Source organism: Physeter macrocephalus, chromosome 21 (assembly GCF_002837175.3).
Source record: "Physeter macrocephalus isolate SW-GA chromosome 21, ASM283717v5, whole genome shotgun sequence".
Lineage (NCBI taxonomy): Eukaryota > Metazoa > Chordata > Mammalia > Artiodactyla > Physeteridae > Physeter > Physeter macrocephalus.
Window position 1 is genome coordinate 83,868,555 of NC_041234.1, and position 15,863 is coordinate 83,884,417.

At 36.5% G+C, this 15,863-nt stretch overlaps 1 protein-coding gene and 1 non-coding gene across 3 annotated transcripts in view; both read left to right on the top strand.

Annotated features, from left to right (window-relative positions):
• Positions 1–15,863, top strand: part of COL4A5 (collagen type IV alpha 5 chain) — a 257,406-nt gene that overhangs the window by 214,463 nt on the left and 27,080 nt on the right. For both annotated transcript variants that reach the window (XM_024128226.2, XM_024128225.2), the window contains exons 37-38: positions 12,801–12,927; positions 15,677–15,757. In XM_024128226.2, the coding sequence (XP_023983994.1) occupies positions 12,801–12,927; positions 15,677–15,757 (208 nt within the window). The remainder of the gene's footprint in view (positions 1–12,800; positions 12,928–15,676; positions 15,758–15,863) is intronic.
• Positions 9,295–9,505, top strand: LOC112066144 (small nucleolar RNA U3). Its single transcript, XR_002892439.1, has one exon. It is a non-coding gene; the product is annotated as a small nucleolar RNA U3 (small nucleolar RNA).

A 15,863-nucleotide genomic window follows, 5' to 3' on the forward strand; every position in this document is an offset into this window, starting at 1 on the left:
TTTTTCTCTTCTTCTTCTGGGACCCCTATAATTCGAATGTTGGTACATTTAATGTTGTACCAGAGTTCTCTGAGACCGTCCATAATTATTTTCATTCTTTTTTCTTTATTCTGTTCTGTGGTAGTTATTTCCACTATTTTATCTTCCAGGTCACTTATCCGTTCTTCTGCCTCAGTTATTCTGCTATTGATTCCTTGTAGAGAATTTTAAATTTCATTTATTTTGTTGTTCATCATTGTTTGTTTGCTCTTTAGTTCTCCTAGGTACTTGCTAAACGTTTCTTGTGTTTTCTCCATTCTATTTCCACGATTTTAGACCATCTTTACTATCATTACTCTGAATTCTTTTTCAGGTAGACTGCCTATTTCCTCTTCATTTGTTTGGTCTGGTGGGTTTTTACCTTGCTTCTTCATCTGCTGTGTGTTTCTCTGTCCTCTCATTTTGCTTAACTTACTGTGTTTAGGGTCTCCTTTTTGCAGGCTGCAGGTTAGTAGTTCCCATTGTTTTTGGTGCCTGCCCCCAGTGGCTAAGGTTGGTTCAGTGGGTTGTGTAGGCTTCGTGCTGGAGGGGACTAGTGCCTGTGTTCAGGTGGATGAGCCTGGATCTTGTCTTTCTGGTGGGCAGGTCCGTGTCTGGTGGTGTGTTTTGTGGTGCCTGTGACCTTATTATGATTTTAGGCAGCCTCTCTGCTACTGGGTGGGGTTGTGTTCCTGTCTTGCTAGTTGTTTGACACAGGGTATCCAGCACTGTAGCTTGCTGGTCGTTGAGTGTACCTGGGTCTTAGTGTTGAGATGGAGATCTCTGGGAGAGCTTTCACCGTTTGATATTACGTGGAGCCAGGCGGTGTCTGGTGGACCAGTGTCCTGAACTCGTGTCTCCCACCTCAGAGCCACAGGCCTGACACCCAGCCGGAGCACGGAAACCCTGTCAGCCACACGGCCCAGAAGAAAAGGGAGAAAAAAAGAAAGAAAGAGAGAAAGAGAGGGAGGGAGGGAGGGAGGGAGGGAGGGAGAGAGAGAGAGAGAGAGAAAGAAAGAAAGAAAATAACATTATTAAAATAAGAAATAATTATTAAAAATAAAAACAATTAAAAAGTAATCAAACAAAACACAAAAAAATGGACAGACAGAACCCTAGAACAAATGGTAAAAGCAAAACTCTACAGACAACATCACGCAAAGAAGCATACACATACACACTCACAAAAAGAGAAAAAGGAAAAAAATATATATATATATATCATTGCTCCCAAAGTCCACTGCCTCATATTTGGGATGATTCGTTGTCTATTCAGGTATTCCACAGATGCAGGGTGCATCAAGTTGATTGTGGAGATTTAATCTGCTGCTCCTGAGGCTGCTGGGAGAGATTTCCCTTTCTCTTCTTTGTTCACACAGCTCCTGGGGTTCAGCTTTGGATTTGGCCCTGCCTCTGCATGTAGGTCACCTGAGGGTGTCTGTTCTTTGCTCAGACAGGACGGGGTTAAATTAGCAGCTGATTAGGGGGCTCTGGCTCACTCAGTCTGAGGGGGGCGTGGAGGGGTACGGAATGCGGGGCGAGCCTGCGGTGGCAGAGGCCCACATATCTTTCCACCAGGCTGAGGCACACCGTTTGTTCTCCCTGGGAAGTTGGTCTGGATCACGGGACCCTGGCAGTGGTGGGCTGCACAGGCTCCTGGGAGGGGAGGTGTGGATAGTGACCTGTGCTTGCACACAGGCTTCTTGGTGGCTGCAGCAGCAGCCTTAGCGTCTCATGCCCGTCTCTGGTGTCCGTGCTGATAGCTGCGTCTCGCGCCCACCTCTGGAGCTCGTTTAGGTGGTGCTGTGAATCCCCTCTCCTCACACACCCCGAAACAATGGTCTCTTGCCTCTTAGGCAGGTCCAGACTTTTTCCCTGACTCCCTCCCAGCCAGTTGTGGCTCACTAGCCCCCTTCAGGCTGTCTTCACGTGGCCAACCCCAGTCCTCTCCCTGGGATCTGACCTCCGAAGCCCGAGCCTCAGCTCCCAGCCCCCACCCGCCCTGGCGGGTGAGCAGAGAAGCCTCTCGGGCTGGTGAGTGCTGGTCGGCACCGATCCTCCATGTGGGAATCTCTCCGCTTTGCCCTCTGCACCCCTGTTGCTGCGCTCTCCTCCGTGGCTCCGAAGCTTCCCCCCGCCACCACCCGCAGTCTCTGCCAGTGAAGGGGCTTCCTAGTGTGTGGAAGCTATTCTTTTTTCTCTGTTTTTCCTTTTTTCTTTTGCCCTACCCAGGTACGTGGGGAGTTTCTTCTGCCAGCGTTCAGTAGGTGTTCTGTAGGAGTTGTTCCACATGTAGATGTATTTTTGATGTATTTGTAGGGAGGAAGGTGATCTCCATGTCTTACTCTTCTGCCGTCTTGAAGGTCTTCCTCTAATTGCTGCTTTTCCTCATTTTATCGTCGAGTGTCTAACTTTTTTCCCTTGTTGCTTAGTCTGGTGTACCTTGCTCATAGAGGGCCTCATGCAGAGTTCTCGCACCTGACCCTTCAGACCAGAGTTCCTCCTGGGAAATAACTGTGCTGACACCTCAGCTCTGGGACGGTGTGCAGAAGCCTGTATATTCCTTTTTAACATTGATAGTTACTGGCAAATTTTCCTAATTAAATAGCTCTACTGCTTGATACTCCCTTGATCAGTGTAAGAAATTTTCTATTTTCTCCTCATTTTACAAGTATTAGGTATTATCAGTCTTTCTAATTTTGTCTATCTAATGGGTAAAAAGTAGCATATCATTGTTTAAATTTGAATGTTCCTGATTCCAAGTGAGATTTCTTATATGTATATCTCCTCAGCAAATTGTCTATTCATACTCTTTGCCTCATTTTTTAGGAGGGGATTTCCTTATGTATTTCCTATTGATTTGTAAAAGTACTTTATAAACACCGAAGATGCATCCATTGTCTATTATATATGTTGCAAATAGTTTCTCCCAGTCAGTTGTTTGTCTTACTACAGTGTTTACTGTACATTTCATCAAGTAGAAGTTTAACATTTTAACATAAACAAATGTTATACTCATTCATTCATTCAAAAAATACCTGTTGAGTATGTATGATGTGCCAGGATCTATTTTAGGTGCTGGAGATAGAGTATGAGTGAAACAAATTCACTGCCTGCATGGAGTTTACATCTAGTCAGTGAAAAAAATAAACAAAAAGTTTGTAGAAGGTATTGCAAAATTAGAGTGAGGCTTGGCGATAAGAATTGCTGAGAAATGTTACATTTTTTAAAATAGGGTAGTAAGGAAAAGCTTCTCTGATAACAATTGTTTAAGTGGCCTCATGCAATGAGGGGGTTAGTCATTCAAAGACCCTGGCATTTCGAGAAATATAAATGAGGCTAGTGTGAATTAAGCCAAGTTTTGAGGTGAAAGTCAGTAGCAGATGAGATCAGGTTGGTAATGGAGGATAGATTATCTAGGGCTTTTTAGATCATAGTAAGGCATATACTCCTAAGTGAAATAAGGGACAACTGGAAGGAATAACATGATTGTACTTTAATTTAAAAAAATCACAGCTCTCATTTTGGATATAAATCATAGAGGAGTAAGGATGAAAAGAGTGAGACCAATTATGACACTATTTTTATTATTATTATTTTATTTTTATTATTCTTTATAATACAAACTAGAGATGTTGATAGCTTGGATCGGGGTGGTGGCAGTGGAAGTGATAAGAAACTGTCAGAATCTTAAGATATTTTCCAAGTCAAGTCAGCAAGATTTGTGTATGGAATATGAGAGAAAGAGAGATGGATGTCAAGGATGATTCTAAAGTTTTTATCTGAGCAGCTGCAAGAATGGAGTTGCTACATACTGAGATAGGAGGGATTTGGGGAGAAACAGATTAGGCAGGAAAGATCAGGAGCATGGTTTTCTGATTGTTATGAAGACTTCTATATCTAAGATTATAAAAAGAGTCCTATATATTTTATTCCAGTATTTGCATGATTTTATTCTTTATGTTTACATCTTTAACCCATGACTTTTTCTGTATGTTTTGCAAGGTGAGAAACTATATATTTTTTTCCAAATAAATTATCCAAATAACCCAAACCCATTTGTTATGAGCTCCATTCTTTACTCATTGATTTGAAATTACATTTAAAAAATTTTCTAAATTTGTTTATACATATTTTTTTCTAGACTGAGTGAATTTTAACATTCATACAGTGCAACCAAAATTACCATAATAATTCATCTCTGAAAGTATAATGGATGGCAGCAGAAAACCATGTTTCAACTGGCCAGTGTCCACAGTATATTCAACTCTTCAAGCAAGAGGCTAACTCTTAGTTTTTCTATGCATCCTACAAGTATATTTCAATAAGGAAATCTACACTAAATATGGACATTTGCAGAGCTGATAAAACCAGGAAATCATGTATTTGAAGTATCCTACTGTTTCTTTCAGATGGTATTATTTTATCTTAAAATGATGACATATTTAAAAAATAAGATTTTACCTCTCAGTTCTAATAGGCACAGACAGTCCTTGCTTTGTACAGTTCTGATATGCACAAATTTGTTACCACAGTTTAGTTAAATAGCATCAGTCCACAACAATATGGTTCAAATTTAAGTTACCATGATATATAAGCTCTTCAATCCCTAAACCACTATGTAAATATCTACTGTGCATCATGATCAGTGAGCAGTCATTTCAATTTTTTCAAATTCTGTCAGTGATTCATCACTGTGAATCTATTGTTCCCATAATGCATTGACAGCAAAGCGTGTAGATGTGTCGCCTCTGTCTCTCATTGATAAACCAAACTGAAATTTAACAAAAATGGATAATCAAAAGAGAAAATTGACCAACAATGATGAAAGTGCGGTAAAAAAAAATGAAAGGTGATAACACTGGAAATGAAATTTAAATCTAATGTAGATGGAGTTAGAGATGAAATAGCCAGCCAAAGGAATGTTGACACTGCCACCATTTGAGAGACTTTAGATGTGCAGCCAAGAAAGCTAGTGAAGTTGAAATGATCAACATATGAACTTGACTCTCTATACATGTATAACTGACAGGAAGAGGGATTTTAGTGTTTTGAGAAAAACTTTTACAGGTCATAGAATGATCATATTTTTCCCATTGATTTTTAAAATCTCTTTCCATGGTTTCATCTTGCATTTTCATTTTTATAGTCCAATACTGTTATGCAAAATGAGGAGTGCCTGCCTATATTGTAAAGGAAGAGTAGAATAAAAGTTTCAGAAGACATGATAGTATGATTGGGGGATGTCAAGCATAAGAAAAAATTCTATAATTAGTGAGCTGTTAAGAAGTAAGGATAGCGGTAAAAGGTCAGATGGTAGTTTGTTTTACAAATGACACAATTTATGAGAGAGTGTCCTTGTTAGTCAAAAAGCATAATTAATATAGTACACTGAAAACCCTGGACAGGGAATCAATAGGCAGAACTTTGAGTCCTGAGTCTGTCTACGTGACCTTGTAAGTCACTCAATTCTTTTGTATCTTCACTACTTTGTCAGTAAAATAGAAAGAAGAATTATACCTATTGCACAGAGTTATTGTGAGGCTTCAATTAGACTTAAAAAAAAACTTTGTAAATTATAAAGCACTCTATACATAGTATTTGTCTGTGAGATGAGAGAGCTGGACTAGATAGTACCTAAGATTTCTTCAACTCTTAAACTTAATGACTGTATTCTTTAAATGTGGCATAATATTTCTAACCTCCATTAATCCTTCTTAAAATCTAATCATACTACAGACTCAGAGCAATCCCTATCATAATCCCAGATAGCTTTTTTGCTGAAATCGACAAGCAGAAAGTCTTAGAAGAAAACATGATATATCTTCAGGACCTTGGGTTAGGGTAATTATTTCTTAGATATGACACCAAAAGCACAAGCAAACAAAGAAAAAATAAATGAATTGAACCACGTTAAAATTTTGTGTTACAAATGATAGCATCAAGAAAGTGAAAAGACTACCCACAGAAAGGGAGAAAATATTTGCAAATTATATATAAGATAAGAGAGTTGTATCCAGAATATATTTTAAAAACTCTTATAATTCAATAAGAAAGCAAATAGACCAGTTTTTAAATGGGCAAAGTCAATTGGGCCTAACAGACCTATACAGAACATTCCAACCCACAACAGCAGAGTCTCTATTTTTTCAAGTGCACAAGAAACATTCTTCAGAATAGAGCATATGTTAGGCCACAAAATAAGTCTTGATAAATTTTAAAAGATTGGAACCATACAGAGTATCTTTTCCAGTTACAATAAAATGCAAACAGCAAAAGGAAAACTGGAAAATTCACAAAAATGTAGAAATTAAAGAACATACTCTTAACAACCAATGGGACAAAGATGAGGACACAAGGGAAATTAGAAGATATCTTGAGACAAGTGGAAAAGAAAACACAACATACCAAAACTTATAGGATCCAGCAAAAGCAATGCTAAGAGGGAAATTTATAGTGTAAATGCTTGCATTAAAGAAGAAAAATCCTAAGTCAACAATTTACCTTCAGACCTTCAGGAACTAGAAAAAGAAGAACAAACTCAATCCAAAGCTGGCAGAAGGAAGGAAATAATAAAGATTGAAACAGCAATAAAGGGACTTCCCTGGTAGTCCAGTGGTTAAGACCCTGCACTTCCACTGCAGGGGGCACAGGTTCGATCCCTGGTTGGGGAACTAAGATCCCACATGCTGCGTGACACAGCCAAGAAAATAGTAATAACTTAAAAATAAAGTTTAAAAAAAAAAACAGCAATAAATACAGTAGAGATTAAAAATAATAGAGAAAATCAATAAAACCAAGAGTTGGTTCTTTTGAAAAGATGAACAAAATTGAAAAACCTTTAGCTAGGTTGGCTAAGAGAAAAAGAGAGAAGACTCCAATTGCTAAAATTAGAAATGAAAGAGGGTGCATCACCACCAATTTTACAGAAATAAAAAGGATTATGAGGGTACTATGAACAAGTGTACAACAACAAATTGGATAACTTTGAAATGGACAAATTCCTAAAAACACAAAATTTACCAAGACTGAATCGTACAGAATAGATTTTCTGAATAGACTTACAGCTACTAAGGTAGTATCTTCCTTGGGTGGTAAAGGATACCATAGGGTCCATTATTTTATAAACTTAGTTCATATTATTTTTCTCTAAGTTCATCACCTTACACATATTCATTGAATCCCATGTACCGTGTTTTGGCCTGCTCAGGCAGCTTTGAGCCTTTATGTATGAATTTGTCCCTGTTAGCTTAAAATTTCACTACCTGGGAGAGGAAAGTAGCATGCAAACTTGAAGATCTTATTTTATACTCCCTTTCCTATATCATTTAGTAAAATGTTAAATAAGAGTATCTCTGCATCCACTCTTTAATTCCCTATTGTTAATATTTCCTAACTAAAGAAGAACCTATATATGGCTTGGTTCATGGTGTCTTTAATCTCCAAATATAAATTGAACTGTAAAAAACTTTAATAATTATGTGGGAACCACAACTTCCAACTGATTGGACTACTATTGCAATACTCTTCTTGCCATAAAACAGGGTACGGTTTTTACCCTTTCTCACCAAATATTTTCAACTCATTGTCCTGTTTTTTTTTTTTTTTCTACTGCAGTGCTTCTTTAATTTTACAATGGAACACAATAACAGTGTTAGCTTTTTCACCAACTTTGATGTCTTCTATTCTGTATATTGAGGTCAGCCTGATATTTTATTCCAGGTCTTAGGTTATAGCATGGAATGGAAGCGAGATTCTGTTATTAAGAGATAGTAGAGAATGTCTATGATCCAAATACTCTTAGATAACCAATTTGGATTTTAACAGCAAAATAGGTATCAACTTGACTCCTATTTGTACATGGAGTGCCTGTTATACAACACAGTGACCTTGAAAGCAGTTCTAGTTTCAGACTTGTTAAAAAGCATTTTAGTCTTACGGTGTTACTGTATTTGTTAGGTAGTTTCACAATGTTAAATTTGACTCATTAGGGATGATATATTCCATTTTCAGTTATATCAAATCTCCCAAAAAACAAAAGTCTAGAACCGGACAGCTTCATTGGTGAGTTCTATCAAACATCTAAAGAAGAATTAATACCAATCCTTCTCAAATTCTTCCAAAAAAAATAGAAGAGAAAGGAACACTTCCAAATTCATTTTATGAGGTGAGCATTACCCTGATACCAAAACCAGACAAGGATGCCACAAGAAGAGAAAATTACAGCCAATATCACTGATAAACACAGATGGAAAAAATCCTCAATAAAATATTAGCAAACCAAACTCCAATACATTAAAAGGATCATACACCATGATCAAGAGGAATTTTCCAGAGGTGCAAGGATGGCCTAACATCTGCAAATCAAACAATATTATACACCACATTAGCAAAATGAAGGGTAAAAATCATATGATCATCACAATAGATGCAGAAAGGCATTTGACAAAATTCAATACCCACATATGATAAAACTCTCAACAAAGTGGGCATAGAGGGAACATACCTCAACATAATAAAGGCAATACATGATAAGCCCACAGCTAGCATCATACTCAATGGTGAAAGGCTGAAAGCTTTTCTTCTAAGATTAAGAACAAGCAAGGATGCCCACCCTTGTCACTTTTATTCAACATAGCATTAGAAGTCCTAGCCAAAGCAATTAGGCAAGGAAAAGAAAGAAAAAAACAATCAAATCGGAAGGGACGAAGTAAAACTTATTTGCAAATGACATGATATTATATATTTTAAAAACCCTAAAGACCACACCAAAAAACTGTTAGGACCAATAAAAAAATTCAGTCAATTTTCAGGATACCAAATCAATATTTAAAAATGTGTTGTGTTTCTATACACTAATAACGAACTAGCAGAAAGAAAAGTTAAGAAAACCATTCCATTCACAATTGCATCAAAAAGAAGAAAATATCTGGGGATAAATTTAACCAAGGGACTTGCACACTGAAAGCTGTAAGACGTTGATGAAAGAAATTGTAGAAGACACAAATAAAAGGAAAGACATTCCATGCTCATGGATTGGAAGAATTAATATTGTTAAAATGTCCATTCTACCAAAGCAATCTGTAGATTCAGTGCAATCCCTATAAAATTCCAGTGTCATTTTTTTCAGAAAATAGAACAAACAATCCTAAAATTTGAATGGACCCATAAAAGACCTCAAATAGCTGAAGCAATAGAAAAAAAGGACAAAGCTGGAGGCATCACGCTCCCTGTTTTGAAACTATATTTCAAAGCTATAGTAATCAAAAAAGTATGAAGACTGTATTTTCAGGGATCATTTGTATAGATTGTTACTAGAGAAGTTTTTATGAATGTGAGGAGCACCCGAAACCACAAGAAGGAGGTTCAGCGTTCTCTCCTGAGTGTGAAGTCAGCTCTTGGTGTTACTTCTGCAACTGCCACTAGCCACTGAGGATTGTTCTTCTCTTCCTTTGGGAGAGTAAGAGGGAGAGAACGCTGTCAGAGTTAAAAAAACAAAAACAAAAACAAAAGCAAAAAAAAACAAGATGGTATTCACACAAAAACAGACACATAGATCAATGGAGCAAAATAGAGATCCCAGAAATAAACTTAAGCATGTATGGTCAGTTAATTTATAACACAGAAACCAAAACTATACAAGGGGGAAGGGACAGTCTCTTCAATAAATGATGTTGGGAAAATTGGACAGCCACATGCAAAAAAATTGAAACTGGACCACTATCTTACACCATACACAAAAATCAACTCAAAGTGGATCAAAAATTTGAACATAAGACCTGAGACCATAAAACTCCTAAAAGAAAACACAAGTTGTAAACTCCTTGACATTGGTCTTGGCAATGAGTTTTTGAATTGGACACCAAAGCAAAGGCAACAAAAACAAAAAAGTGAACTAGTGGGACTACATCAAACTAAAATACTTCTGCACAGGAAAGGAAACCAACAAAATGAAAAGGCAGCCTACTAAATGGGAGAAAGTATTTGCAAATCATGTATCTGATCTTTATATATCTAAAATATATAAAGAACTCATACAACTCAATAGCAAAAAAAATCAATCTGATTAAAAAATGAGCAGAGAATCTGAATAGACATTTTTCCAAAAAAGACATACCTATGGCCAATAGGTACATGAAAAGGTTCTCAATATCACTAATCATCAGGAAAATGCAAATCAAAATCATGAGATATCACCTCACACCTTTTTGAATGGCTATTATCAAAAAAACAAAAAATAACAAGTGTTGGCAAAGATGTGGACAAAAGGAACTCTTGCACACTGTTGCTGGGACTGTAAACAGTATCCAGGTTCCTCAAAAAATTAAAAATAGAACTACCATATGATCCAGCAGTTTACCTTCTGGGTATTTATCCAAAGAAAATGAAAACACTAACTGGAAAAGATATATGCACCCCCATGTTTCTTGCAGCATTATTAACAATGGCTAAGCAACCTAAATGTCCACTGATGGATGAATGGATAAAGAAGTGGTGTCTAAAAAAGAATGAAACCTTGCCATTTGTGATAACATAGATGGACCTTGAGGGTATTATGCTAAGTGAAGTAAGTCAGACAGAGAACAACAAATACCATGTGATGTCATTTATATGTGGAATCTAAAAACAAATAAAATCAAAATAATAAAACAAACAAAAACCAAGCTCATGGATACAGAGAATATATTGGTGGTGGTTGCCAGAGGCAGGGGAGGGTGGGGGTGGGTGAAATAGGTGAAGGGGGTTAAAAAGTACAAACTTCTAGCAATAAAGTAAGTCATGGGGATGTAATATACTGCATGGTGACTATAGTTAAAAAATTGTATATTGAAAATTGCTTAAAACTTTTCCTCACAAGAACAAAAATTTTATAACTGTATGGTGATGGATACTAACTAGACTTACTATGGTGATCGTTTCACAATATATGCACATATTGAATCATTTTGTTGTACACCTGAAACTAATATAATATGTCAATTATATCTAAATTTTAAAAAGAATTATATCAAAGCTTGACATTAGAATAAATGTAGATATTTGTAGTTTAAGTGTATGGATAAGTGTGGTTTAAGTCATGCCTAGCTTTTGCTGAGGATTAATAGACTAGAATTTTCCCCTCTCAGAGTGATTTATAGGATTCTTGGACAGGTTGTTGATTTTCTGAGTACTCTTTTTCATTATCTTCTTGCTTATCTTTTTAGAAGCTCATTATTTTTTCTGCAAGTGTATGAATAATAAAAGCTTAGGTGAAACTTAAACTAGCAAATTGTAGTACTTTTCAGAAGTCCTAGTGAAATATTTTCTTTCTTTTTTACAGTTCACTTGGTTTGAAGGAGTAGGGCCATACGGTGGTAAGAAGAACTGTATCAGGGAACAAGAACTGGTCAAAATTACAATTTGGGGTTATTTGTAGAATTTAACATACTTCATTATAAATAATCAGAAGCTTATCTACTGCATTTCATGTTTACCATTAGCAGAATAATGGAGTTTTCTTCTTGTTTTTTTTTAATTTTGATATATGTCATTGGTTCATGAATAACAAGAAGAATTATGATAGTTGATTCAAAGCTTTTCTGTGTAAGTACCTAAGCTGGAACCAGTTCAATCCAAAATTCAATTGTATACCTATTATGTGTGTAAAAATGTTCTAGATATTGGATTTATAATGGTTCAGACAGAAATACATATATTCTAAGCCCAAGATTGTTAATTGTTTTTTAAGAAAGGGAAGTAAGGAGAAAAGTCACTAGTTTAAAAAGCTTTTACCGCAGTGAGGAAACACTTGAGTCACAAATATTTGATCTTACTCACCTAGACAAGCATAAGCACTAAATGAAAAAGAAAGTATTCAGCAGGTGATGTTGAACACTTTGTCGGACAGGTCATGGGCCTCATGAGCAGAGCAGTGAACACTGTGGTAGATTTAGTGTTATGACATATATTCTCATTGTTGTTGGGAAAAACTTGTTTTAATCGTGAAAGTGGGTATGATTTCTTCTAAGGCTTTATTAGAAGAAAACAATGCAAATGTTTGTTGAGCAAAAGTGGTTATATATTAATTATCTCTGACCCCAAAGAAGTTTTCAGTGTAATTGAAGAGTCAAGACATGCATATGTGAAAGCATTATAAACATAATGGAATAAGAACCTACCCTAAATTTTTAGGGTAGGCTCTCTGTCCTGGAAGTCTTCATGGAGGAAATGGGATTTGAGATGTCCACTGAAGAACTGATAGACTTCTTCATGTTAAGATGAAATTTCCCTTTTACAGTAGAACCTACTGTAATTATTGTTTGACATGCTTATTGTAAGCAATGAATTTCATTGAAGTATACTAGGGATGATGATCACAGGTTCTGAAGTCAAACTGCATGGACCCAAGCTCAGATTCTACCACTTATTAGCTGCGTTACCATCAAATGGGGATAATAATAGTATCTTTCTTACAGAGTTAGGATTAATGAGAATAATGCATCTACATATCATGGGAATAGCATGAGCTCTGGAGTCTGACAGATCTTGGTTCAAATCCCAGTTCTGCTACTTACCAGAGACCTTAGGCACTTGAGTTCTCCAAGATTCAGTTTTCTCGTTTATAAATGGGAGATGATAAAGCCTAACCCAGAGGGCTGTTGTGATGATTAAATGAAGCAATTTATGTAAAGCACTTAGCAGAGTGCCTGACATCCAGTAAAAGCTCTGTGAATAACTGTATGTTGTCATAAAATCTAAGTCATGTAGAGACTTCAGTTTTATCTTTCTATTCATGATTTTAGGGTGAACCTGGTTTGCCGGGGTACCCAGGGAACCCTGGTATCAAAGGTGCTATGGGAGATACTGGTTTGCCTGGATTACCAGGGACCCCTGGAGCAAAAGGACAACCAGGCCTTCCTGGATTCCCTGGTAATATTACTTTTCTTAAATGCTCCCTTCTCTCCTTTCTTATCTACTCTAACCCATGTCACAAAGCAACTTCTTAATTGACAGACTTCTGTTCTATTTCTCAATCAGCTGCGGACCAGCAAAGCAATCTTGAACTAGCTCTTTAACATTTTTGCCCAAATTTCTTTCTGTATAAAATGAAAATGGCCATTACCAACTCAGGACAATATCCTGTGGGCAGAGAGCACTTTTGAGTCTTTGACCGCTAGCCACAAGTCAACTAAGAGGCCTTACTATTTTTCTAGGTGATAATGTACACTGCCAAGCCCTAGCCTGCTGCTGATTCCCTTAGAATATTGTACTCAGGCACACGGTGGGTAGCTGTTGGTAGAACAATCATGCAGTTCATTCAAATGTTAAGGCTGAGTCATGCAAGCAAAGGGACTTAAGCACTGTAGTCAAGTAGGTGGTCTGGACTCAATTGTTATAGTACCTGCTCTGTTTATGCTTGTATTTATTTTTTTGTTTGTTTGTTTTTTGGATTGCACAGTGGCATGGATGCAGTGGGCCTTTGGTTATCTTTTCCTTAACCTTTTTATTAAAGTATAGCATACAATAAAATGTACAAGACAATAAATGAGTTTTTACCCATATATATATATATATCCATGTACCCACCACACATATCAAGATATAAAACAGTTCCCTTACCCCATGAAGTTTACCTACGCCCCTTCACAGTGACACCCCCCTTCCCCAGGTAACCACTACTATAACTTCTATCACCACCAGTTAATTTTACCTGTTTCTGAAATTCACATAAATGGAATGATACGGTATATATCTTTGTGTCTAGCCTCTTTCACTCATCATTATGAATGTAAGATTCATTTATCTTGTTGCCAGTCAGCAGTTTTTTTTTATCGTTGCTCCATAATATTCCATTGAAGAAATAAACCATAATCAATTACCCATTCTCTTCTTGATGGACTTTTGGGTTGTTTCCAGTTTGGGACTATTAAGAAAAAAGATGCTATTAACATTCTTTGACATGTCTTTTGGGGGATACGTGTACTCATTTCTCTCACACAAAAACTTAGTGGTAGAATTACTGAATCCGATGGTAGGTGTACATTTAACTTTAGTAGATGGTGCCAGTTTTCCAAAGTGATTTTATACATTACAGTCCCACCTGCAATGTATGAATGTCCGTGGGTGGCTCCTGGTGGCTTGCCATAGTCATATAGTGGTTAGTACTTTGTGTTGTGAAATGTCCAGTTGCCTGTATCCTCACCTCACTTGATATTGTCAGTCTTTTTAATTTTAGCAATTCTTGTGGGTATGTAGAGGTATCTCAGTGAAGTTTTAATTTACATTTTCCTAATGAATGACAATGTTAAACACCTTTTCATATACTTATTAGCCATTTGGCATCTTTATGAAGTGCCTGCTCCAAGTTTCTTTGCTCTTATTTAATGAGTTGTTTGCCTTTTTTCTTATTGATTCAGAGCAGTTCTTTATATATTCTGGATATCTATTACAAATAGATTCTTTCTGTCTCAAATTTGCCTTTCACTCTCTTAATGCTGTCATGCGATGTTAATAAAGTCCTTTCTTACTCTTCTTTCATGGTTAGTGCTTTTTGTGTCCTATTCAAGAAATATTTGCCTACTCAGGTTTATGGAAATATTCTCATTTTTTCTGTAACTTTCAATGTTTAAGGTTTAAGGTTTTATATTTAGGTTTATGGTCTGTCTCGAAGAAGAATAGTTTTATGGTGTGCTTAGGGGTCAAGGTTCATTTCTTTTCATACAGATGTCCAATTGCTCCACACTGTTTTTTTATTTTAAAGAAACTGAGTTCTTCTTTTCGTCTGCTCATCGAAAGACACCATTAAGCAAATGAATAGGGAAGCTACAGACTAGGAGAAGATACTTGCAAAACATGTATCTCATAAATGACTGATATCTGGGATATATAAAGAACTTCTACAACTCAGTAATAACAAGACATGCAATCCATTTTTCTAAATGCCGAAAACTTGGAACGCACATTTCACAAAAGAAGATACACGGATGTTCAATAAACACGTGCAAAAGTGATCAATATCGTTAGCTATCAAAGAAATGCAAATTAAAACCACAATGAGGTAGCACTACATTTATACTAGAATGGCTATTATTAAAACAACTGGTATCACGTATGTTGTACAAGGATCTGGAGCAACTGGAACTCCCAAATATTGTTTGTTTGTTTATAAATCACAGCATATACCTATTCTGTGACTCAGCAGTTTCACTCCTATCCAAGTATTTACCCAAGATAAATTAAGACTTATGTCTACAAAAATACCAGCACAGAGGTATTCATAGCAGCATTACTCATAATAGCTAAGTAGACCAGGTTTCTGTAAATAGAATAGATATTCACGATAGCTAAAACCTGACAACAGCCCAAATGTCCAACAAGAAATGAATGGATTCTTAAAAATTTTGTATATCCATACAATGGAATCCTACCGATTAATTCTACCAGTATAATATGGTGATAATTGTTTTTATTATGAATATAAAATAATGTCAACCTCTGGATAAATCAAGGTAAAACTTAAAATTATTCTTAAATCATCAAGCAAACACCAGCCATCTTTTTGGGTTTTCTTTCTATTCTTCACTGTTTCTATGCTAACACTCTAAATTGTAAGTTCGAATTGTAGTTCTCAAAGCAGTGCGGTTTTTCTTTTATCATTAAATTGAGCTCTTTACTCTAGGAACCCCAGGCCTTCCTGGACCAAAAGGTATTAATGGTCCTCCTGGGAACCCCGGCCTTCCAGGAGAACCTGGTCCTGTAGGTAAGAATGAAAAATAAGGGTTTGCTGTTCTGTTAAACTAAGGCTTTATTCATTTTGGGAAAGTCAAATCATTTCTGGGAGCTGTGAACATTTTCAAGACAAAGAA